A 21,425-nucleotide genomic window follows, 5' to 3' on the forward strand; every position below is an offset into this window, starting at 1 on the left:
GCTTGGCAGTTTCTTACAAAACTAACCATATTCTTACCATACAATAGAGCAACCATGCTCCTTGGCATTTACTCAAAGGAACTGAAAACTACATCCATGCAAAGACATGCACACAGATGTTTACAATCAGCTTTATTCGCAATTGCTAAAATTTGGAAGCAACCAAGATGTCCTTTGATAGGTGAATGGACACATAAACTGAGGTACATTCAGACAATTGAATATTACTTGGTGCTAAAAAGAAATGAGCCATCAAGCCATGAAAAGACATGGAGGAAACTTAAACACATATTACTAAGTGAAAAAGCCAATCCCAAAAGGCTACATATCATATGATTCCAGCTATGGGGACAGAGATCAGTGGTTGTCAGGGGTTAGTGAGGGAGAAAGAGATGAAGAGGTAGTAGAGCATAGATAATTTTTAGAGCAGTAAAACAATCTATAATAATAATCTATAATAATAAAAGCATAATATGCAAATCAACCAAACAGCAGAATGACCGTCCAGACGGCCTTCCAGATGACCAAGCTATGACACCCACTAGCGCCAGGCCAGCCAAGGTGGGTGTGATGCGACTGGTCGGGGGCCAGCCATCACCCATGATCGCCCTGCAGACGGAGGCCCAGGCCACCGACCAGCAGGCTGTGGCAGGTGGGCAGAGCCTCCCTCTGTGGGGGGCGATCCATCGTGGAGCCCCAGCCAGGTGGGCGGGGTCTACCTCTTTGGGGCGATCGATCATGGGGCTCCCAGACTGTGAGAGGGCACAGGGCAGGCTGAGGGACCTCCCCCCATCCAAGTGCACGAATTTCGTACACTGGGTCTCTCATTCTATCCTATATAATAAAAGGCTAATATGCAAATCGACCAAATGGAGGAAGGACAGGTCACTATGACACGCACTGACCACAGACACTCAATGCAGGAGCTGCCCCTTGGTGGTCAGTGCGCTCCCACAGGGGGAGCACCGCTCAGCCAGAAGCCGGGCTCATGCTAAGGATGTCCGACTGCCAGCTTAGGCCCGCTACCCAGACTGCGAGAGGACGCTGGCTGGGCTGAGGGACTCCCCCCTCCATCCACTGCACAAATGTCATGCACTGGGCCTCTAGTATAATAATAAAATGTTACAGTGGTAGGTAAATGTCATTATGTATTTGTCCAAACCCATAGGATGTATACCAAGTGTAAATGCTGATGTAAACTATGGGCTTTGGGTGATTATGATGTGTTAATGTAGGTTCATCAATTATAACAAATGTACCATTCTGGTAGGGGATGCTGATGATGGGGGAGTCTATGTACATGGGAACAGGAGGCACATGGGAAATCTCTGTAAATTCCACTTAATTTGGCTGTGAACCTAAAACTACTGTAAAAAATAAAGTCTATTAAAAAATATCTGGGTCATGCTGCCTGACAATCCTCCCATATTTCCCTGCTCAGTTCTCTCGCCCATTCGTGGCTATTTCAAATCTCTCGTTTATCTCAGCAAATAACTCTGCCTCCTACTTCTTTGACAAAATGAAGTCATCAGATGGGTAATATCTCAACTTCCCACACCAGATCCACCACCTTCTGCACCTATCCTTTCCTCCTGTTACAACAAAATAACTATCCTTCCACCCTAGCCGGTTTGGCTCAGTAGATAGAGTGCTGGCCCGCAGAATGAAGGGTCTTGGGTTTTATTCCAGTCAAGGACACGTACTTCAGTTGCCAGCTTGATCTCTGGCCCAGGTCAGAGTGTGTACAGAAAATAATCGATGTGTCTCTCTCACATCAGTGTTTCTCTCTGTCTCGCCCTTTCCCTTCCACTCTCTAAAAAATCAATGGAAAAATATCCTTGGGGATTAAAAAAAAATCCCAAGAAACTAGTAAATAGTAGAGCAGGATAAAAATCCAGATCTGTGTGACTCCACTATATCACAACAATATGTAACTAGAATGTAGTGTGGGGTTGTTAACACAGTCAAGTACTATGAGAACACAAAATGGGCACTCAATTCTTCCAAGAGTGTGGAATTGACTGGAAGCTGAGAATTGGAGAAGCTAGAGGGGTGACAAGGCTGCTCAGAAACCTGTCTGGCTTATCTGCTCAACCTCTGCTCTCTGAGAGTGGCCAAAGAGCCAGGTCCTGTCACTACCTGTGCCCTGGAAAAAGAATAACTTCATTCACAAATAAAGAGGAAAAAGAGCATATTTTACCATTTTTCATTATTCAAAACATAACAGAAAAATACAGGTCAATTTCTGGTTTTTTTGCAACAACCTTAACCAGGCCAAGCACAATCTATAAAAACAGGGATGGACCATCCCTAGAAGCTGAGACACCCATCATTCTCACCAGTGGCCCCCCCTGCCTCCTGGCACACAGGACTTGAAGGAGTACAAAGGACACTGAGCAAAATCTAGTGCACTAGGGAAGTTTTTTGTTTTTTTTATCTACCTAGTCCCTGGGACATAAATTTGCCAATAACAGGTGTCACTAAATTCTGGATGCACCAACACACTCACTCACATGCACACAAACAGGCTGTAATCTCTATCTTCAAAAAATCCACCCAAACAAAAAATCCTCTTGTGACCCCTTCAGTCACTGCCTCATTACTCAGTTTCCCTATATAGCAGCCGTTCTCAACCTGTGGGTCGAGACCCCTTTGGCGGTCGAACGACCCTTTCACAGGGGTCGCCTAAGACCATCCTGCATATCAGATTTTTACATTACGATTCATAACAGTAGCAACATTAAATTATGAAGTAGCAACAAAAATAATTTTATGGTTGGGTCACAACATGAGGAACTGTATTTAAAGGGCCAGAAGGTTGAGAACCACTGCTATATACCAAAACCCCTCAAAATGGAGTATCCTTGAGTCCTTTCTTTCACAGCCCCATTCCAATCCATCAGCAAATCCTATAATCAACAGAGATTCAAAATCCAATCACCATTGGCTCTGGTCCCAGCCACCACTGCCTAACTACACCAGCGTTTCTCAAATATTAGGAGACATTGGAAACACTTGGAGAGCTTGTTAAGCTAGATTCATGGGCCTCATCCCCAGAGATCCTGACTCAGTAGGTCTGGAGTGGGGCCCATACATGTGCATTTCTAACAAGCTTCCAGGTGATGCAGATGCTGTTGGTCCAGGGACCATACTTTAAGGCAGTGATTCGCAACCTCGGCTGCACATTAGAATCACCTGGGAATCTTTTTAAAATCCTGATTTCTGGGCCTCATCCTCCGGAAATTCTGTTTCTTTGTTACTAATGTTGTGGCCCCACCCCATAAGAAAGAAATAGAATTTCCGGAGGATGAGGCCCAGAAATCAGGATTTTAAAAAGATTCCCAGATGATTCTAATGTGCAGCCAAGGTTGAGAACCACTGCTTTAATGAATAATAATCTACAGTAACCCCCAAACAACTCTCCCAACTTCCACCCTTGTGTCCTCAAAACAGCCAAAGTCTAAAGCAGACCACAGTCTCCTTTGCTCAAAACTCTTGTGTTCCCATCCCACCTGGAGTAAAAACCAAGTTCTTTCAATGGCCCACAGGGCCCTATACCAGTGGTTCTCAAACTTTAGAGTGCATCAGAATCACCTGGAGGATTTATTACAGGAAAGATTCTTACATCCCACCTCCAGAGTTTCCGATTTGGCAGGTCTGGGATGGGATGCAAACATTTGCTTAACCAGTTCCCAGGTGATGCTGATCCCTGCTTGTCCAGGGACCACACTTGATGTGCTTCAACCTGTCAAGCCCCTATCATCAGCTTCTCCTATTCTCCCTTCACTCACTCTGTCCATTGGCCTCCTTGCTGTAACTGAAATGGCAGCATGCCATTTACAGGCAGTCCTCGGGTTACGTAGTTGTGTCACCATCTCCCATTTATTTATAAAGAAAAGTTCCGTCATTTCAATGTATGTACATATGTGCTTTATGTTTTTTATCATTTATTTACCACAAGTAAAGGTCAGGAATTGTTATCTTTCTTTTAATTTTTTTTTTACTGTTTCAATTCATTATTGCTGTGTATGTGCTCCATGTGAGTGACGTAGGTGCTTATGTAGGTGGGTTCCGACATATGCGTTATGTCTCGCGTAGGAACAGATCTCCAACATAACCCGAGGACCTACTGTATTTCCTCTACCTGGAACACTCTCCCCCCACTTACCAGCATGGTTTCCTCCCTCACTTTCCTTCAGCTCTCTGCTCCTGTGTTACCCATGCATAATCACCCTGTATAAAATAACCATGCCTCTGTACCTTGGTTGCAGGCACATCCCCAGTAGGAGATGTGCAGGAGGCAGCTGATCGATGTTTCTCTCTCATCGATGTTTCTAACTCTCTATCTCTCTCCCTTCCTCTCTGTAAAAAATCAATAAAATATATTAAAAAAATAAAAATAAAAAAATAACCATGCCTCAAGCCCTGGGGGTGGCACTCCAGCTTTTGCTCACCATGCTTTACCTCTATGCCACTTATTATAACTTCACACATTATATATTTAACTGCTAGTTTACGGTCTCATGTTCACTACTGTATCCTACCCTTTCTGGTGTCTAGAGCAATGCCTGGAACCGCACTGTCCAGTAAATGAGTACATAAATGAGTGAATAAACGAATCCCTCTTATTTTATAGCTTGAAATAATCTAGATAGCCCATGTCTTCATCTCTATGTCCATGGTTCTTAGCTCACTGCTTGGCGAACAGTAAATATTCAATAAATATTTATTGTGTGAATGTTCTAAGCCTGTGGTTGTCAAACTGCGGCTCTCGAGCCACATGTGGCTCTTTGGCCCCTTGAGTGTGGCTCTTCCACAAAATACCATGTGCGGGCATGCACGTACAGTGCAATTGAAACTTCATGGCCCATGCGCAAAGTCGGTTTTCGGCCTGGGCGAGTCTATTTTGAAGAAGTGGCGTTAGAAGAAGTGGGGGGTGTCGGTCAGTGGGGTGACGGGAGATGCGGAGCAGGCAGGCGGGCCGCGGGATATGCAGCACGGGGGAGGTACATTGTTTTTAGCTATGTTCGCTGAGGTCGACCCTTTCCAACTCTCCCATCCACACTGGTCTATCTGAAACAAGTATACAAGACGAGCAGACGAGTGTGGATGGGAGAGGTGGAAGGGGTCGACCTCAGCGAACGTACCTCAATCAGATTGAGGACATTTTTTGCAAACGCCAGCTTAGGAGGACCCTAATTTATTAACAATGTACCTACCTATATAGTTTAAGTTTAAAAAATTTGGCTCTCAAAAGAAATTTCAATCGTCGTACTGTTGATATTTGGCTCTGTTGACTAATGAGTTTGCCGACCACTGTTCTAGGCAATAGCCAAAATTGAGTATCTACCATGTGCCAGGGACTATGCTAGATACTTTACAGACATTCACTCATTAATCCTCACAACAACCACATGAAATATGGATTCTTTTTGTTTTAAAGCTAAGAAAGCAGATGCGTAAAGAGGTCAAATGACCTGCCCAAAGCAACAGAACTAGTAAATGGAAGAACTAAAATTCCAGGTCAGGTTACCTTGACTCCCAAGCCATGCTTTCACCACTATGCTTCTGTTTCCAAAGCATATTTTCATTTGGCTCCCATAACACAGTCCTGGGCATTATTCCTATCAGACCTTCCACTGTATTCTAAATTTTCAGGACACTCCTCCTGGAGACACTGACCACCCATTCTTTGGTACATTTGCCATTCCAAACTCTTTCCAGGTGACCTGGGACAAAAATGCTACCCCAGTGATAAAGGAATAGTTCTGTATGTTGATTGTTGTGATTAAACAAATCTACAAATGTGATAAAATTGTGTGGAACTAAACACACATACACACAATTATGAGTACATATAAAACTGGTAATAATGAAGATTGCTTAAACCAATGCCAGTTTCCTGGTTTTGATATCGTACCATAGTTACATAAGATATAAGGAAATCTGGGTTAAAGTACACAGGCATGCTCCATAAATTTTTTACAACTTTGTGTGATTCTATAATTATTAAAAATAAAAACTTATTTAAAAAGTATGCCACTCCAAGAGACATCCCAAGAACCTTTATAGATCAGGCTGTCCTCTGATCCTTCCAACTCTATACCCTACAAGACCTTCTCCAAGGCAGGGATTCTACAGCCCATTTATTATATCTAGTAAGCCCTAGATATAAATGCCAGGACCTCTCTTCCCTTTGTCACATACTTTTAAACACACACACACACACACACACACACACACACACTCCTAAAGCTATGGGTTAGCCTTCTACCACTTCAAAATAAAAAGTAGTGTACACTTAAACCTGATTTCAATTGGAACAAAAATGTGGGCTGTATGTGAGTTCATAAGCCTGATTTTCTCTATCTCACACAACGTCTTGAAAATAGCTTAACTTGAACAGTGCTTTATACTTTCTACAGTACTGTATCTTATAGCAAGAGTCCAAGAGACCTAGGTTGGACTATGGTCGAGCAACTAACTGGCTGTGTAACTTTGGGAAAGTTATTATTGGAGAAAATAACAGATCCAAAGAGCTACTATAAAGACTGATTGGTCACTTCTGGTTCTGGAACAATATGGAATAGACACACCTCTCCTTATTCCTCCCACTAAGTACAGCTAAAAGTCTTGGACATTACATACAAAAAAGTACGGCAACTCTGAAAGATGGAGAGAAGAAGGCAACCTGACTAAGGACAGCAGAACCAGAGGTAGTAGGTGTAAACAGAGACCAAATGGGGAACATGGACTTCCAGTCCCACCTGGTATAACAAAGTAGTGCCCATTTTCCCTGCCACTGAAGTGCAGTTTTTGAAGGGACCTGTGAAAATATAAGATATAATATCCAGAATCTCATAGCACAATACCCAAAATATCCAGAACATAATGAAAATAATCACATATCATATCAAGAACAAAGAAAATCACAACTTGAATGAGCAAGAAAAATCAATCTCAACATTGAGATGACACAAATGTTGAAATTATCTGACGACTTTAAAGGAGCAATCATAAAATGTTTCAATGAACAATTATGAACATGCATGAAACAAATAAAATAGAAAGGGGCAAAACATAAACTGATGAACAAAAACAGATCCAGAGACAGAGAAGCATCGATCAGATGCTCAAACCTCAGAAAGAAGGAGGGGAGGGTGGGAGTAAGGGAGAGAGATCAACCAAAGGACTTGTATGCATGCATATAAGCATAACCAATGGACACAGACACCAGGGAGTGAGGGCATGAGCGGGGGGGGGGGGGGGGGGGGGATGGGAGATAAGGACACATGTGTAATACCTTAATCAATAAAAAAGAAGAGAGTCTCCACAAAGAACTAGAAGATATAGAAAAGACACAATGGCACTTTTAGAAATTAAAATTATAATAACTTAAATAAAAAGTCATTCAATGAACTCAACAGCAGAATGGAAAATACAGGAAAAAAAAGTAAACTTGAAGCTAGAACAATAGAAATTACCTAAACTGAACAGAAGAAAGAAAGTAGACTGAACTATGAGCAACTATCTGCCAAAAAACTGGACAACCTAGAAGAAATGGATTAATTCTTAGAAACATAAAATATACCCACCCTAAATCAAGAAGAAAATACAACCTGAACAGACCAATTATTAGTAAGGAGATTGGATCAGTAATAAAAAAAACTTCCCACCCGGCTGGCATGGCTCAGTGGTTGGGCATCAACCTATGAACCAGTTCACGGTTCGATTCCTTGTCAGAGTACATGCCTGGGCTGCAGGCTCAATCCCCAGTGTGGGGCATGCATAAGGCAGCTGATCAATGATTCTCTCTCATCACTGATGTTTCTATCTCTCTCTCCCTCTCTCTTCCTATCTGAAGTCAATAAAAAGAATAGTTTAAAAAAACACACAAACTTCCCAACAAAGAAAAACCCAGGACCAGGTGGCTTCACTAGTGATTTTTACCAAACATTTAAAGAAGATTTAACACCAATTCTTCACTAACTCTTCAAAAAATGCAAAGAGGATTGCTGGGTCTTATGGTAACTTAAAAAAACAACAACAACAAATCTCAAAGACGAGGCAACACTCCCAAACTCATTACATGAGATCAGCATTACCCTGATTTTCAAAAAAGCTAGATAAGTACATTACAAGGAAAGAAAACTACAGGCCAATATCCCTGATGAATATAGATGCAAAAATTCTCAATAAAATACTAGCAAACCAAATTCAGCAACACAAAAGGAGCAGTTACCATGATCAACTGGAATTTATCCTTAGGATGCAAGGATGATTCAACATAAGCAAATCAATAAAGGTGATAGCCCTGGCTGGTGTTGTTCAGTGGTTTAGAGCATCAGTCTGCACACCGAAGGGTCAAGGGCAGGTACCTGGGTTCCAGGTTCAATCCCTGCCCCCCACCACCCCCCCGTGGGGGAGCATGCAGGAGGCAACTAATCAATGTCTCTCTCAGATCAATGTCTCTCTCTCTCTCCCCTCCCTTCCACTCTCTCACCAAAAAAAAAAGCAATGGAAAAAATATCCTCAGAGAAGATTAACAACAAAAAAATAATAAATTTTCAAAAATAATAAAGGTGATACATCACATTAACAGAATGAAAGAAAAAAATCATATGATTATCTAAGATGCCGAAAAACCATCTGACAAAATGCAGCATCCAATCATGATAAAAATTCTCAAAAAACGGGGTATAAAAGGAATGTACTTCAACATAATAAAGACCATATATGACAAGCACACAGCTAACTCAATATACTCAATGATGAAAAGTTGAAAGCTTTTCCTCCAAGGTCAGGAGCAAGACAAGAGTGCCCACTCTCACCACTCCTACTCAACATAGTATGGAAATCCCTGCCACAGCAATTTGGCAAAAAAAAAAAAAAAAAAAAAAAAAGAAAGAAAGAAGAAGAAAGAAAGAAAGAAAGAAAGAAAGAAAGAAAAAGAAAAAAAGAAATAAAAGACATTCAATTTGCAAAGAAAAAAGTAAAACTGTCTCTACTTTCAGATGACATAATTTTATATTGAGAAAATCCTAAAGACACCACCAAAAAAAAAAAAAAGTTTAGATTAAATCAACAAATTCAGTAAAGTTGCAGGATATAAAATTAACATATAGGGGAAAATATCCTCGGGTGAGGGTTAACAAACAAACAAACAAGAAAAGATTAAAACAAAGACAAACCCAAAGAAATCCACACTGAGAAATAGTGTAATCCTCCCCTATGTTCAATGCAGCATTATTCATGGTGGTTAAGACATGGAAACAACCAAAGTGCCCTGCGATAGAGGACTGGATAAAGAAGATGTGGTACATATACACAGTGGAATACTGCTCAGCCATAAGAAAGGATAAAACAGTGCCATTTGCAACAACATGGATGGACCTTGAGAACATTATGCTAAAGTGAAATAAGTCAGTCAGAAAAAGCTAAGAACCATATGATTTCACTCATATGTTGGATATAAAACTGAAACTTGTGAACAAATAGCAGTGTGGTGGTTGCCAGAGGAAAGGGGGTCCTAATATATGGTGACAGGAGAAGATTTGACTTTGGGTAGTGGGCACACAGTGCAATATACAGATCTTGTAACACAGAAACCTACACCGGAAACCTGTATGTTCATGTTAACCAATGTCATCCCAGTAAATTTAAAAAAATAAAATAAAATGAATAGCATAGTCACACTCCTAAACACAAAAGACTAAGGAAAAATCTTGAAAGCAGTGAGAAAGAAATGACACATTACCTAAAAGAGAACACCAATTCAAATGACAGAGGATCTCTCATAAGAAATTATAGAGACCAAATGGAAGTAGCACACTAGTTTTCAGTGCTGAAAGAAAAGAACTGGAAACCCAGGATTTGATATCAAAGGAAAAGACCCTTCAGGAATTCAAGGGAAATCAAGACATTTTCCTAATACTTGGAAAGTAAACAACACAGTCTATATAATTCATAGGTCAAACAAAAAGTCTCTAAGGAAATTAAAAATTACAGTGAACTACATGGAAAGGAAAACATCAAAAGTTGCAAGAGCCCTAGCTAGTTTGGCACAATGGATAGAGCATCAACCTGTGGACCAAAGAGTCCTGGGTTCGATTCCGGTCAAGGGCACATGCCAGGGTTGCAGGCTCAATCCCCAGTAGGGGGCGTGCAGGAGGCAGCTGATCAATGATTCTCTCTCATCATTGATGTTTCTATCTTTCTCTTCCTCTCCCTTCCTCTCTGAAATCAATAAAATATATATATTTTTTAAAAGTTGCAAGATAGCTACATCAGTACAAAGAGGGAAACTAATAGCACTAAACACATTAGAAAACAGGAATAGTCTCTGGTGTGCTCAGTGGTTGCAGCATCGGCCCCCACACCAAAAGGTCGAGGGTTCGATTCCCATTCAGGAGCACATATCTGGGTTTCAGGTTCCCGGCCCTGGTCGGGGCATATGCAGGAGGCAACCAACCGATATGTCTCTCTCACATCGATGTTTCTTTCTTTCTTTCTTTCTTTCTTTCTTTCTTTCTTTCTTTCTTTCTTTCTTTCTCTCTCTCTCTCTCTCTCTCTCTCTCCCCCCTCCCCTCCTTCCCTTCCATTCTCTCTAAAAAATCAATGGAGCCCTAACCGGTTTGGCTCAGTGGATAGAGCGTCGCCCTACGGACTGAAGGGTCCCAGGTTCGATTCCGGTCAAGGGCATGTACCTTGGTTGCAGGCACATAACCAGTGGGGGGGGGTGTGCAGGAGGCAGCTGATCGATGTTTCTCTCTCATCGATGTTTCTAACTCTCTATCCGTCTCCCCTCCTCTCTGTAAAAAATCAATAAAATATATTTTTTAAAAAAATCAATGGAAAAAATATCCTTGGGTGAAGAAACTAACAAAAAATAACAACACAGGAATAGTCTCAAATCAATAGCCTAAGCTCCCATCTCCAGATATTAGATAAAGAGGGGCAAAATAAACACAAAGCAAGCAGAGGAAGAAATAATTAAGTGCAGAAATCAATGAAATTAAAAACAGAAAGATGATAAAGTCAATGAAACATAAAACTTGTTCTATGAGGCCTGGCCTGTGTGGTTCAGTTGGTTGAAGCATCATCCTATGCACCAAAAGGTGGTGGGTTTGATTCCTGGTCAGGGCACATACCTAGGTTGCCAGTTTCAATCCCAGGTGGGGGCACATGCGGGAGACAATAGAATGATGTATCTCTCTCACAGCAAGGTTTGTTTCTCTTTCCTTCCTCTCCCCCTCTCCTTCTTGCTCTCTCTCTCCTCCTCCCTCCCTAAAAATCAGTTTTAAAAAATTGTGTGTATGTGAATAATGTTTAGTAGTTCTTTAATTTTTAAAAAAATATTCTTTGAAAAGATTAATGAAACTGACAAACTTCTAACAAGTCTGACAAAGAAAAAACGATAAGCTACCCAGCCTGCAGATATCAAAAGGATAATAAGGGCATAATATGAACATACTTAAATTTGACAACACACATGAAATGGATAAATTCCTTGGAAAGTAAAAACTATCACAACATACCCAATATAAAATAGATAATCTGAATAGTTCTATAACTATTAAATAAATTAAGTTCATAATTTTAAAACTCAAAACAAGATTAAATAAAGATAATTAGGTGAAGTGTTTGGCATATTGATTGGCACATTAGCTAGTATGCAATAAACAAGGGTCATTACCATTTTATTTAAATCATCACAACCACTCTCAGGAAAAATGAGGTTTCACAGAGATGAAATCCTTTATTAAAATGTAACAGAGTCAGAATTTGAACCTAGATCTGAAGACAGAGTCATTTCCTCCAGAGTTTATAGTCCACGCCACAGCTACCACCCTTAGGGATGTGCCAACCAATACTTCCTTTATAAAAAGGAAAACTGTAAAGGGGTGAGGTTTTGCTCAAGCCCCAGGCATCAATGAATGCTGGCTAACTAACTTCTCCACCAGTATAGAGCAATGATTCTCAAAAGTTAGAGTGCATCAGAATGTATCTGTTTGTTAAAATACAGATGGCTGTGTCCCAGTCCAAAAATTTGCATTTTTAACAAATTCCCAGTTAATGAACCACACTCTGAGAATGACTATGTATAGTAATGATATGTTAGCCCACCAAACCCCCAACATCAGAAGCTCTCACATTCCACAGAAAGGGAAGGAAGTGAGACAGAATAATGCTCTAAAACAGTGGTTCTGAAGGTGGCCCCCACTCACCCACTGTATCAGAAACCCTGAGGGTGGAGCCTATCTATCTGTCTTCTTTTTTTTTTAATCCTCACCCAAGAATATTTTTCCACTGATTTTTAGAGAGAGGGGAAGAGAGAGGGAAAGACAGAGAGAAATATCAATGTAAGAGATATTGGTTGCTGTTATTGGTTGTTCTCCACAGGTGTGGGGTATCTCGCTGAGTGCCCGGCGACAAGTGGGGGAGAGCCTCCTGCCTTGAATAGGGGGTCCCTCTCCTCCCTGCCGGGGGAGAGCCTCCAGCCCTATATAAGGGGTCCCTCTCCTCCCTGCCGGGTATCTCGCTGCGGGCCTCCAAATGTTATGGGTTGGCTCAGCGAGATAGACCACGGACTCAGAATTTAAATTTAGGAACCTTTATTAAGCTGGCCAGCTGTCTGCAGTCCCAGCACTCCGCCAAAGCAAAGGCTGAACTGCAGCAATGACTGCAAGTGTTACAGCCTATTTATTTGCGTAAACAAGGCTTTGTAACTTTGTAGTTTTTGCAAACAAATAGGCTGTAACGCTTGCAGTCATTGCTGCAGTTCAGCCTTTGCTTTGGCGGAGTGCTGGGACTGCAGACAGCTGGCCAGCTTAATAAAGGTTCCTAAATTTAAATTCTGAGTCGGTGGTCTATCTCGCTGAGCCAACCCATAACAGTTGCCTCCTGCACAAGCCCCAAACAGGGCCCAGGCTGGGGAAGAGCCTGCAACCGAGGTACCTGCCCATGATGGGAATCGAACCTGGGACCCTTCAGTCCACAGGCTGACACTCTATCCACTGAGCCAAGCTGGCTAGGGCTATCTGCCTTTTAATAGGTCTTCCAAATGATTCTAATGCACACTAAACTTTGAGAACTACTGCTCTACAAATCAAAGTGTTTCGAAAAACCCAGCCCTTTATAGTAGCAGGAATGGAGCTATACCATCTTTTCCCTACTTTTGGGAACCTAGGCTTTGGAGCCAAATAATTCTAAATTCAAATCCAGGCTCAGAAAGAAGTTTAAGTTAATCTCCATGAATTCCAGATTCTCATCACCGAAATGGAATGAACAGCCACCTTCCTTACTATAAAGTTACTGGGAAGTAATTTGGCATTATTAACCCCTAACTGGACTTTAAGAAATCTGGCCTACCTTCTGCACAGCAAAAGAAACCATCAACAAAACAACAAGAGAGCCCACTCCATGGGAGAACATATTTGCCAACACATATGTTACATCTAATAAGGGTTTAATCTCCAAAATTTACAGGGAACTCATACAACTTAACAAAAGGAAGATAAACAACCCAATCAAAAAATGGGCAAAGGACCTACATAGACACTTCTCCAAAGAGGACATACAGAAAGCCAAGAGACATATGAAAACATGCTCAAAGTCACTAATCCGAGAGATGCAAATCAGAACAGCAATACGGTACCATCTCACACCTGTCAGAATGGCTATCATCAACAAATCAACAAACGACAAGTGCTGGCGAGGATGCGGAGAAAAAGGAATCCTCCTTCACTGCTGGTGGGAATGCAGACTGGTGCAGCCATTGTGGAAAACAGTATAGCATTTCCTCAAAAAACTAAAAATGGAACTCCCATTTGACCCACTTCTAGGACTATATCCCAAGAAACTAGAAACACCAATTAGAAAGAATATATGCACCCCTATGTTCATAGCAGCACAATTTACAATAGCTAAGATTTGGAAAGAGCCTAAGTGCCCATCAGCAGATGAGTGGATTAGAAAACTGTGGTACATCTACACAATGGAATACTATGCAGGTGCAAAAAAAGAAAGAACTCTTACCATTTGCAACAGCATGGATGGACCTGGAGAGCATTATGCTAAGCACAATAAACCAGTTGGAGAAAGATAAATATCACAGGATCTCACTCATTTGTGGGATACAAAGAACAACATAAACTGATGAACAAAGAGAGACATAGAAGCATCGAACAGACCGTCAAACCTCAGAAGGCAGGCAGGGGAGGGTGTGGGGTTAAAAGATCAATCAAAGGACTTTTTTGCATGCATATAAGCATAACCAATGGACACAGATAGTAAGGGGGTAAGGGCATGTGCTGGGGGGTGGGAGCAGGCGGGGAGAGGTCAATGGGGGAAAAAGGAGACATATGTAATACTTTCAACAATAAAAAAATTTAAATTCAAAAAAGAAATCTAGCCTATGGAAGTCTTCAGAGATGTGAACAGATTTAAATCACCTGTGTGTGTGGGTTTAACTATCGTGAGCAACTATGAAAAGGCCACACTATTTAGTAATTTTCAATTGTGCTGAAGTACAAACTTAAACGGAAGATGTGTGTGCATGTGCGTGTGTGCATGCGTGTGTGCGCGTGCACACGCAAAAGCAATGTACTGAGCAAGCAAGAGCAGCCATGCACCAAGGGAGTGATTCCTAGCTGGCCTTCTTGTTCCCTGGCAGCCCATAAAGACATGCATGAGAAGAAATAAAAACTTTCATTAAAAAAAATTAAGGCAGCCCTAACCGGTTTGGCTCAGTAGATAGAGCATCGCCTGTGGACTGAAGGGTCCTGGGTTCGATTCTGGTCAACGGCATGTACCTTGGTTGTGGGCACATCCCCAGTTGGGGGTGTGCAGGAGGCAGCTGATCGATATTTCTCTCTCACTGATGTTTCAAATTCTCTATCCCTCTCCCTTCCTCTCTGTAAAAAAATCAATAAAATGTATTTTTTTTAATAAAAAATAAAATTTAAAAAATTAAGGCAGCCCAGCCAGTGCAGCTCAGTGGTTGAACATCTACCTATGAACAAGGAGGACACAGTTCGATTCCCTGTCAGGGCACATGCCTGGGTTGTGGGCTCAATCCCCGATGTGAGGTATGCAGGAGGCAGCCAATTGATGACTCTCTCTTCACTGATGTTTCTATCTCTCTCTCCTTCTCCCTTCCTCTCTGAAATCAATAAAAAATATATTTAAAAACAAACAAAAAAGAATAAAAAATGTACTCAGCATCTATTATATGTTTAGGTCTGAAATAGGTTCTGGGGATACCAAAAAATGAAAAGATGACATCTTTGCCCTCAGGTAGTTCCAGCTAATAAGCGACACAGATGTATTTATAACCATGATATGATGAAATAATTACTTTTGGTAAGGATGTACACAAGTGCAACGGGAAGCCAGTGGAAGAAGGCCTTTTACAGTATATCGTGAGTTGTAAAAGACAGGGCATTAGTCAAAATAGAATGTGCAAAGATAGAGTCACAGAAAATTTGTATTAGAACTCTAAGTAGTTCAAGTCATGCTAGGACATAAAGAACAAGGGAGGACGAGTGGCAGGAACTGAGATTGAACAAACAGATCACAAAAGGTCTTGTCTGTCACACAAAGAAGACTGAAGAACTTTATTCTGGCCCAGCTAGTGTCGCTCAGTGGTTGAGTGTCAACCTATCAACCAGGAGCTCAAGGTTAGATTACCGGTCAGGGCACATGCCTCGGTTATGGGCTCCATCCCCAGCGTGGGATGTGTAGCCGATCAATGATTCTGTCTCATCATTGATGTTTTTATCTCTCTCTCCCTCTTCTTTCCTTTCTGAAATCAATAAAAATATTCTTTTAAAAAAAGAATTTTATGCCCAGCTGGCATGGCTCAGTGGTTGAGCATTGACCTATAAACCAGGAGGTCACAGTTTGATTCCTGATCAGGGCATATGCCTGGGTTGCGGGCTCAATCCCCAATGTGGAAAATGTGGAAGGCAGCCGATCAATGATTCTCTCTCATCATTGATACTGATGTTTCTCTCTCTCTCTCCCTCTCCCTTACTCTCTGAAATCAATTTAAAAATTTAGGAAAAAAAAGAATTTTATTCTGTAATGGAACTAACGAAAAAATCTTTACCAGTGGAGTGACTTGATCAGCACTGGCAAAGACACCAGGAGTCCTGAAAAACATCTTAATCCCCACTTATTTTGCAAGGGAAGGAAAAGGTCCCACCCTCTATGTCTGTCCCCTCTGAAATGACATAACATGAGGCAGTAAATAGAACTCTGCACCTGGCCCAAAGTGAATAGTCAATAAAAATCAGTTGAATATGAATTTGGATGTGTTACATGAGGCAGTCCCTACTGAGAGCAGAATTTTAGCAACACCAGCACCTTGTTTGGTCTTGGGTATAATAACAGGAACAGTTCTTTAGAAGGGACTAGTGACTGAAAATTCTAAAATCTAACAACATGCAACAGGAGGAGGGTGCCATATACTGTTTTGTTGTACTCCAGTGTACACAGCCCTCTCACAGTTTTCTTTCTATACCTGGGATTTAAATCCCAATAATGGGATAATATTACAGTTTTATTCCACACACTAACCTCTGTAGAATCCGGGATGACAGGTGCTTACGTGCACAAATGGTAAACTGGAGGGAGTTCATTAGTGGTTTTACTCCTGTTTTACCCAATATCTCTTCTGCTTAATTCAATCTAGTTAGATGGTTCTGCAGATAAATGCTATAGAAATAAAATACTGCTGCATTTCTGCCTCCATTAACTGAGTGCATGCAAAATGCTTTAAATAATCAAGAAGGATGTATTAGATATATTTTGTAGGTAAAGACAATGAGGCTCAGAGAAGCAAAGCAACTCGCCCAAGGACAACTTGCCACAATAAATTGCAAAGCCAGAACTCAAATCTGTGTTTATTGGACTCAAATATCCAAAAATGTAATATTGTCTCCTCCAAAGCCTGGATCTGAGATAAAATTATCAGTATACAAAAATGGTACTTTGTGGTTGGAAAGAAAATATTTTCTAAATTAAAAAAAAATCAAAAGAAGGGTGCAAAGAAAAAATACATAGGGAGAAAGAGAAAAAAAGAGGAGAAACCAGAGGCCAATGTCAGCTAGACCCTAGTCTGCAAGGAGGGATGGAGGAACCTGGGAGGTGGATTGGAGTTAATTCTCCTAGAGCAGTGGTTCTCAACCTGGGGGTCGGGACCCCTTTGGGGGTCCAATGACCCTTTCACAGGGGTCGCCTAAGACCATCGGAAAACACATTTATAATTACGTATTGTTTTTGTGATTAATCACTATGCTTTAATTATGTTCAATTTGTAACAATGAAATTGGGGGTCACCACAACTTGAGGGTCACAGCATTAGGAAGGTTGAGAACCACTGTCCTAGAGTGAGGGGAATACAGTTTGAGTGGGAATCTAAACCAGAGTTGAGAGCAAAGCGAGCGAAACACCTGGCCCCTGCACCCTGTCCCACCTGGTCTGCCTTCCTTACCTGCCATGAAACCAGTCCTGGCACATGTCACACTCGATCATGAAGCGGGTCACATCGTAAGGCAGCCGGCAAAGGCAGTACACTGGCACCGTGGCCATCTTCAGCTGGCCTTGGAGCGGTGTGTGGCAAGCCAGGTTCGCAGCGTCCCGAGGAGTGGGAGGCAGAAGCACACGTCCTTCCTGGACCAGGACTGGACACAAACAACACTTTTCACACAGGGAATCTGGTGCCCCAGGGTACCAACCCTCAGTTCACAAATGGGGAGTGACCACAGCCGGGGTGCAACACAGGGGTGTGGCTGTAGGGGGCAATCTGAGAAAGTCCACCCGCCTCCAGAACAGCTTTAACAAATAAAGACCGACGCTATGCCCAGGAGGCTTTCTCGCCGCCCCCTCCTCCCCCCGCGCGCATCTCCTAGCTTCCCCCCTCCACCCCTCACCCCAAGTGAGTGAGAACTTCTTTCTGTGGTTCAGGAAAATATCTGATGCCTTTAAGGAAGCTCCTTTGATCCCTCACTGCACCCTCTTCTTGCTTCCCAGAGCGCTCTTTATTATGAGACTGGGGGAGCCCAGCAGAAGACCCTTCTCTCTGCCCCCAAATAGGGGCAACTGGCGAGAGATGGGGAACCCATGGACATGGGCTCACTCCCTCGCAAATTACCTCGCTGCCTTCAGGAGCAAGGCAGAGGCGCCCAACTCAAATCACAGTTGTGGGGTCTTGTTGTGAGAACTCTCCCCGTCATCCCACCCCGACTAGTGGGAGCCCCAGCAGCCCCACAAATGAAATAAATCACAACCTCACAACTCGTCAGCTCGTCGTCTATTTCGAACACGACCGGGTTCCCGTCGCACCCCTGAAACTAAAAAGGGACGCTCCAAACCCCCCCCCGTAACTGACAATTTCCTCACACTCCCGCAACTGAGCAAGGATTTGTTTTCTTCTCGCCGCTCGGACCCTGGCAGGCATCTCCCCCCAACCCCTTCCCAATGACGAGGTCTCCTCATCCCCCCCAAACTGACCAAGATCTCCCGAGAGATTCCCCCCAACTGACAGGAATATCCCCGCAGCCCCGAAACTTACGAGAATGTCTTCACACCTCCCAGCCTGACAGGAACCTCCTCACACCCCTGAGCTGACAACAATGTCTACGGTCCCGAGCTCTACGGGGACCTCCGCATCCGCCGAGCCGCCAGGATCGCTCCCGCTGGCGAAGCTCCGTCTCCCCCGACGCGCCGGCCGCCGGGCTCGCTCGGGAGCCGTTGGCGTCGCTCGGCGGAGGCTCGGCCGGTAGTTCCGGCCCCACCGGCGGCGCGCGCCGAATTCTGGGATTTTCCCTGTCGCGCAGCGAACCTTGCTCGTCGGCCCCCGCGACCACCCGCTGGTCGCTCGGCCCCCGCCGCCCAGCGAGGCTTCCGGGCAGCTCTCTCCACGGCTCGGCCCCGGGGGCGGCCGCCAGGGCCTACTGGAGACCGCGGCTCGGGCCTAGTCCGGGGGCCGCCACTCGCGTCGTCGCTGGCCCGGCCGGAGCTCGCTGCGAGCAAAGCGACGAGGAAGGGGAGGACCCGGCGGCCGAATGGCGAGGAAGATGGCCCGAAAAGCCGCCGGGAGAAACCCGGTGGCGGTGGGAGGCAATTCGGAGTCAATAAAGTTTATTCAAAACAACGAGGAAGTTGAAGCGGAGAGGGGAGGAGAAATACGGGGTAAACAGCTACCATACTGAGAGTGGCGGCGCGGCCACAAGGAGGTGGCCCGACAGCCATCTTAAGAGGGCCCCGCACGCGAACACCCCGCGGCGGACGCGAGGGGCGGGGGGCGGGGGGGGAGGACGGACGGTCGGCTCCCGCGTGACGCCACGGGGCGGAGCCGGTCTTGAGAAAGGGGGGCGGGGCTCGGCTACCTGGGGCTCCGCTCTCCTCCTCGCGGTGCCCAATGGACGCCGAGGGCCTGGAGCGGAGAGGCGGGGGAGCCGCCATCTTAGACGAGGCGGTCGCTTGGCTCCATTTTGAGAGGGGCCAGAACCTTCCAAGCCTTCCCCCTCGGGGCCATCAGGGAGGGAAGCACTTCACCGCGACCACACAACACTCTTCCCAGCCTCTCCTCCTGTGAGAGGAGGTACACTCTGACTGGAAACTGCAAAATGAAGAGGTGGGGGCGGGGGGTTGGGGCCAGGACGGAGGCGGAGTCTTCATCCAGCCTTCCCTTCAGGCTAAGCCAGTGGTTCTCAACCTTCAGGCCCTTTAAATACAGTTCCTCATGCTGTGACCCAACCATAAAATTATTTTCGTTGCTACTTCATCACTGTCATGTTGCTACTGTGATGAATCGTCATGTAAATATCTGATCTGCAGGATGGTCTTAGGCGACCCCTGTGAAAGGGTCGTCCGACCGCCAAAGGGGTCGCGACCCACAGGTTGAGAACCGCTGGAAGCCCTTTCACCGGATCTCCGAGGCGAGTGTTTTTCACCCTGTAAGGAAGCTCCGTTGTGATCCCCAAAAGGAGGATACAGTTTTAGAGGTGACTTGCATTTCGGAGCTGGGAAGCAACCTTACGCCCTCTACTACCCCCGCGTTCTGTCCTCTGTCCCTTTCCTGTTCGTTTTTTGTCCATTTCCTAGCTCCCTGGGACCTCTCTCCTCTAACCTTATTGCTTCGCTTCAATGTAGTTCAGATCCAGTTCAAATATTTCCCTGCACAAAATACATATATACAAATATTTCCCTGCCCACTTCCCACGATTTTCTGACTCCAGCCTGAGAGTGAGGTGGGAGAAGAGGTTGAATGAATGGAGCTCCACACACCTGCTTCAAGATGGCGCTGGTTTGCTCAGGCAATTTAGAATAGTCTCCAGGAATCCCCTTACTATTTGATTTTCTTAAAGGGTCCCACGCTTTAAAAAAAAAAAAAATGGGAGTGTGTGCATCAGTTTTATCAATGATAGTGGCTTAGGCCCTGGGGGTACGATGATAGAAAGAGGGACTGTGCAGCGAGAAATTGCCAGCTAGTGCAGGAGACAAGCTTGCAAATCAACAATTGGAATCCAAGTCCAGTAAGCACGCAGATACCTCTTGCAAGGTGCGAAATAAGCTAAGAAAGTGCCTCAGCAGCTGCTTGCTGCTGTCAAGGAAGATTTCAGGGAGATTTGGATACATAAAATTTCACTTAACATTGCAGATAAAAGGATCATCAAATATAAATGCATGCAGACACCTGGGGAAACATTTGCAAAATGAATATTAGATTTTATCCTGCAAGCAATAAAAAAACACTAAAGGTTTTTGAGCAAGAACAGCTGAGTGACATTTGTGTCTTAGGCACAGGAAATGCCAGGTTTACTGGCACCTGAAACTTATACAGTTTGTGAGGTGGTGGGACTTTAAGAAAAGAATATACACTTGTGCCCGACTGGCGTGGCTCAGTGGTTGCAGATCGATCTATGAACCAGGAGACCACGGTTTGATTCCTGGTCGGGGCACATGCCCAGGTTGCAGGCTCAATCCCCTGTGTGGGGTGTGCAAGAGGCAACCGATCCATGATTCCCTCTCATCATTGATGTTTCTCTCTCTCTCCCTCTCCCTACCTCTCTGAAATCAATAAAAAAAATATTTTTTTTAAAAATAGTACACTTGTGAATACAAAATTAGGTTCAAAGGGTAGACAGTAAGAATATTTCCAGAAGCCATTCCTGAGTAATAACTATGAATAGAAGTTATATAGACCACATATAAATGTCCCAGTAAACCCAAACTAAATATGTGCCCCAAATCAACTTCCACTTAGCTGGATCTCAAAAATGTCTGAGGCAACTCCAACACCAGGGAAACTCAGTGGGAAGGGACAGCAGTTGTTTTAAATCTTTATTGTCAAAAGTATTACATAGGTCCCCTTTTTCCCCCATTGACCCCTTCTAACCCACACCCACCCACCCCCA

General features: G+C 43.8%; 1 protein-coding gene across 3 annotated transcripts in view; it reads right to left on the bottom strand.

Annotated features, from left to right (window-relative positions):
• PHF8 (PHD finger protein 8) overlaps window positions 1–19,263 on the bottom strand; it is a 76,914-nt gene extending 57,651 nt beyond the window's left edge. Inside the window, exons 1-2 of one of the 3 annotated variants that reach the window (XM_036304351.1) lie at window positions 18,578–19,260; window positions 17,498–17,687 (exon numbers count right to left, since the gene is read on the bottom strand). In XM_036304351.1, the coding sequence (XP_036160244.1) occupies window positions 17,498–17,595 (98 nt within the window). In that variant the 5' untranslated portion in view covers window positions 17,596–17,687; window positions 18,578–19,260. Of the gene's footprint in view, window positions 1–17,497; window positions 17,688–18,577 lie in introns of all 3 variants that reach the window. The other 2 variants (XM_036304353.1, XM_036304354.1) reach the window with 2 other exon arrangements.
• Window positions 19,264–21,425: the final 2,162 nt, after the last annotated feature.

Source organism: Myotis myotis, unplaced genomic scaffold (genome assembly GCF_014108235.1).
Source record: "Myotis myotis isolate mMyoMyo1 unplaced genomic scaffold, mMyoMyo1.p scaffold_m19_p_4, whole genome shotgun sequence".
Lineage (NCBI taxonomy): Eukaryota > Metazoa > Chordata > Mammalia > Chiroptera > Vespertilionidae > Myotis > Myotis myotis.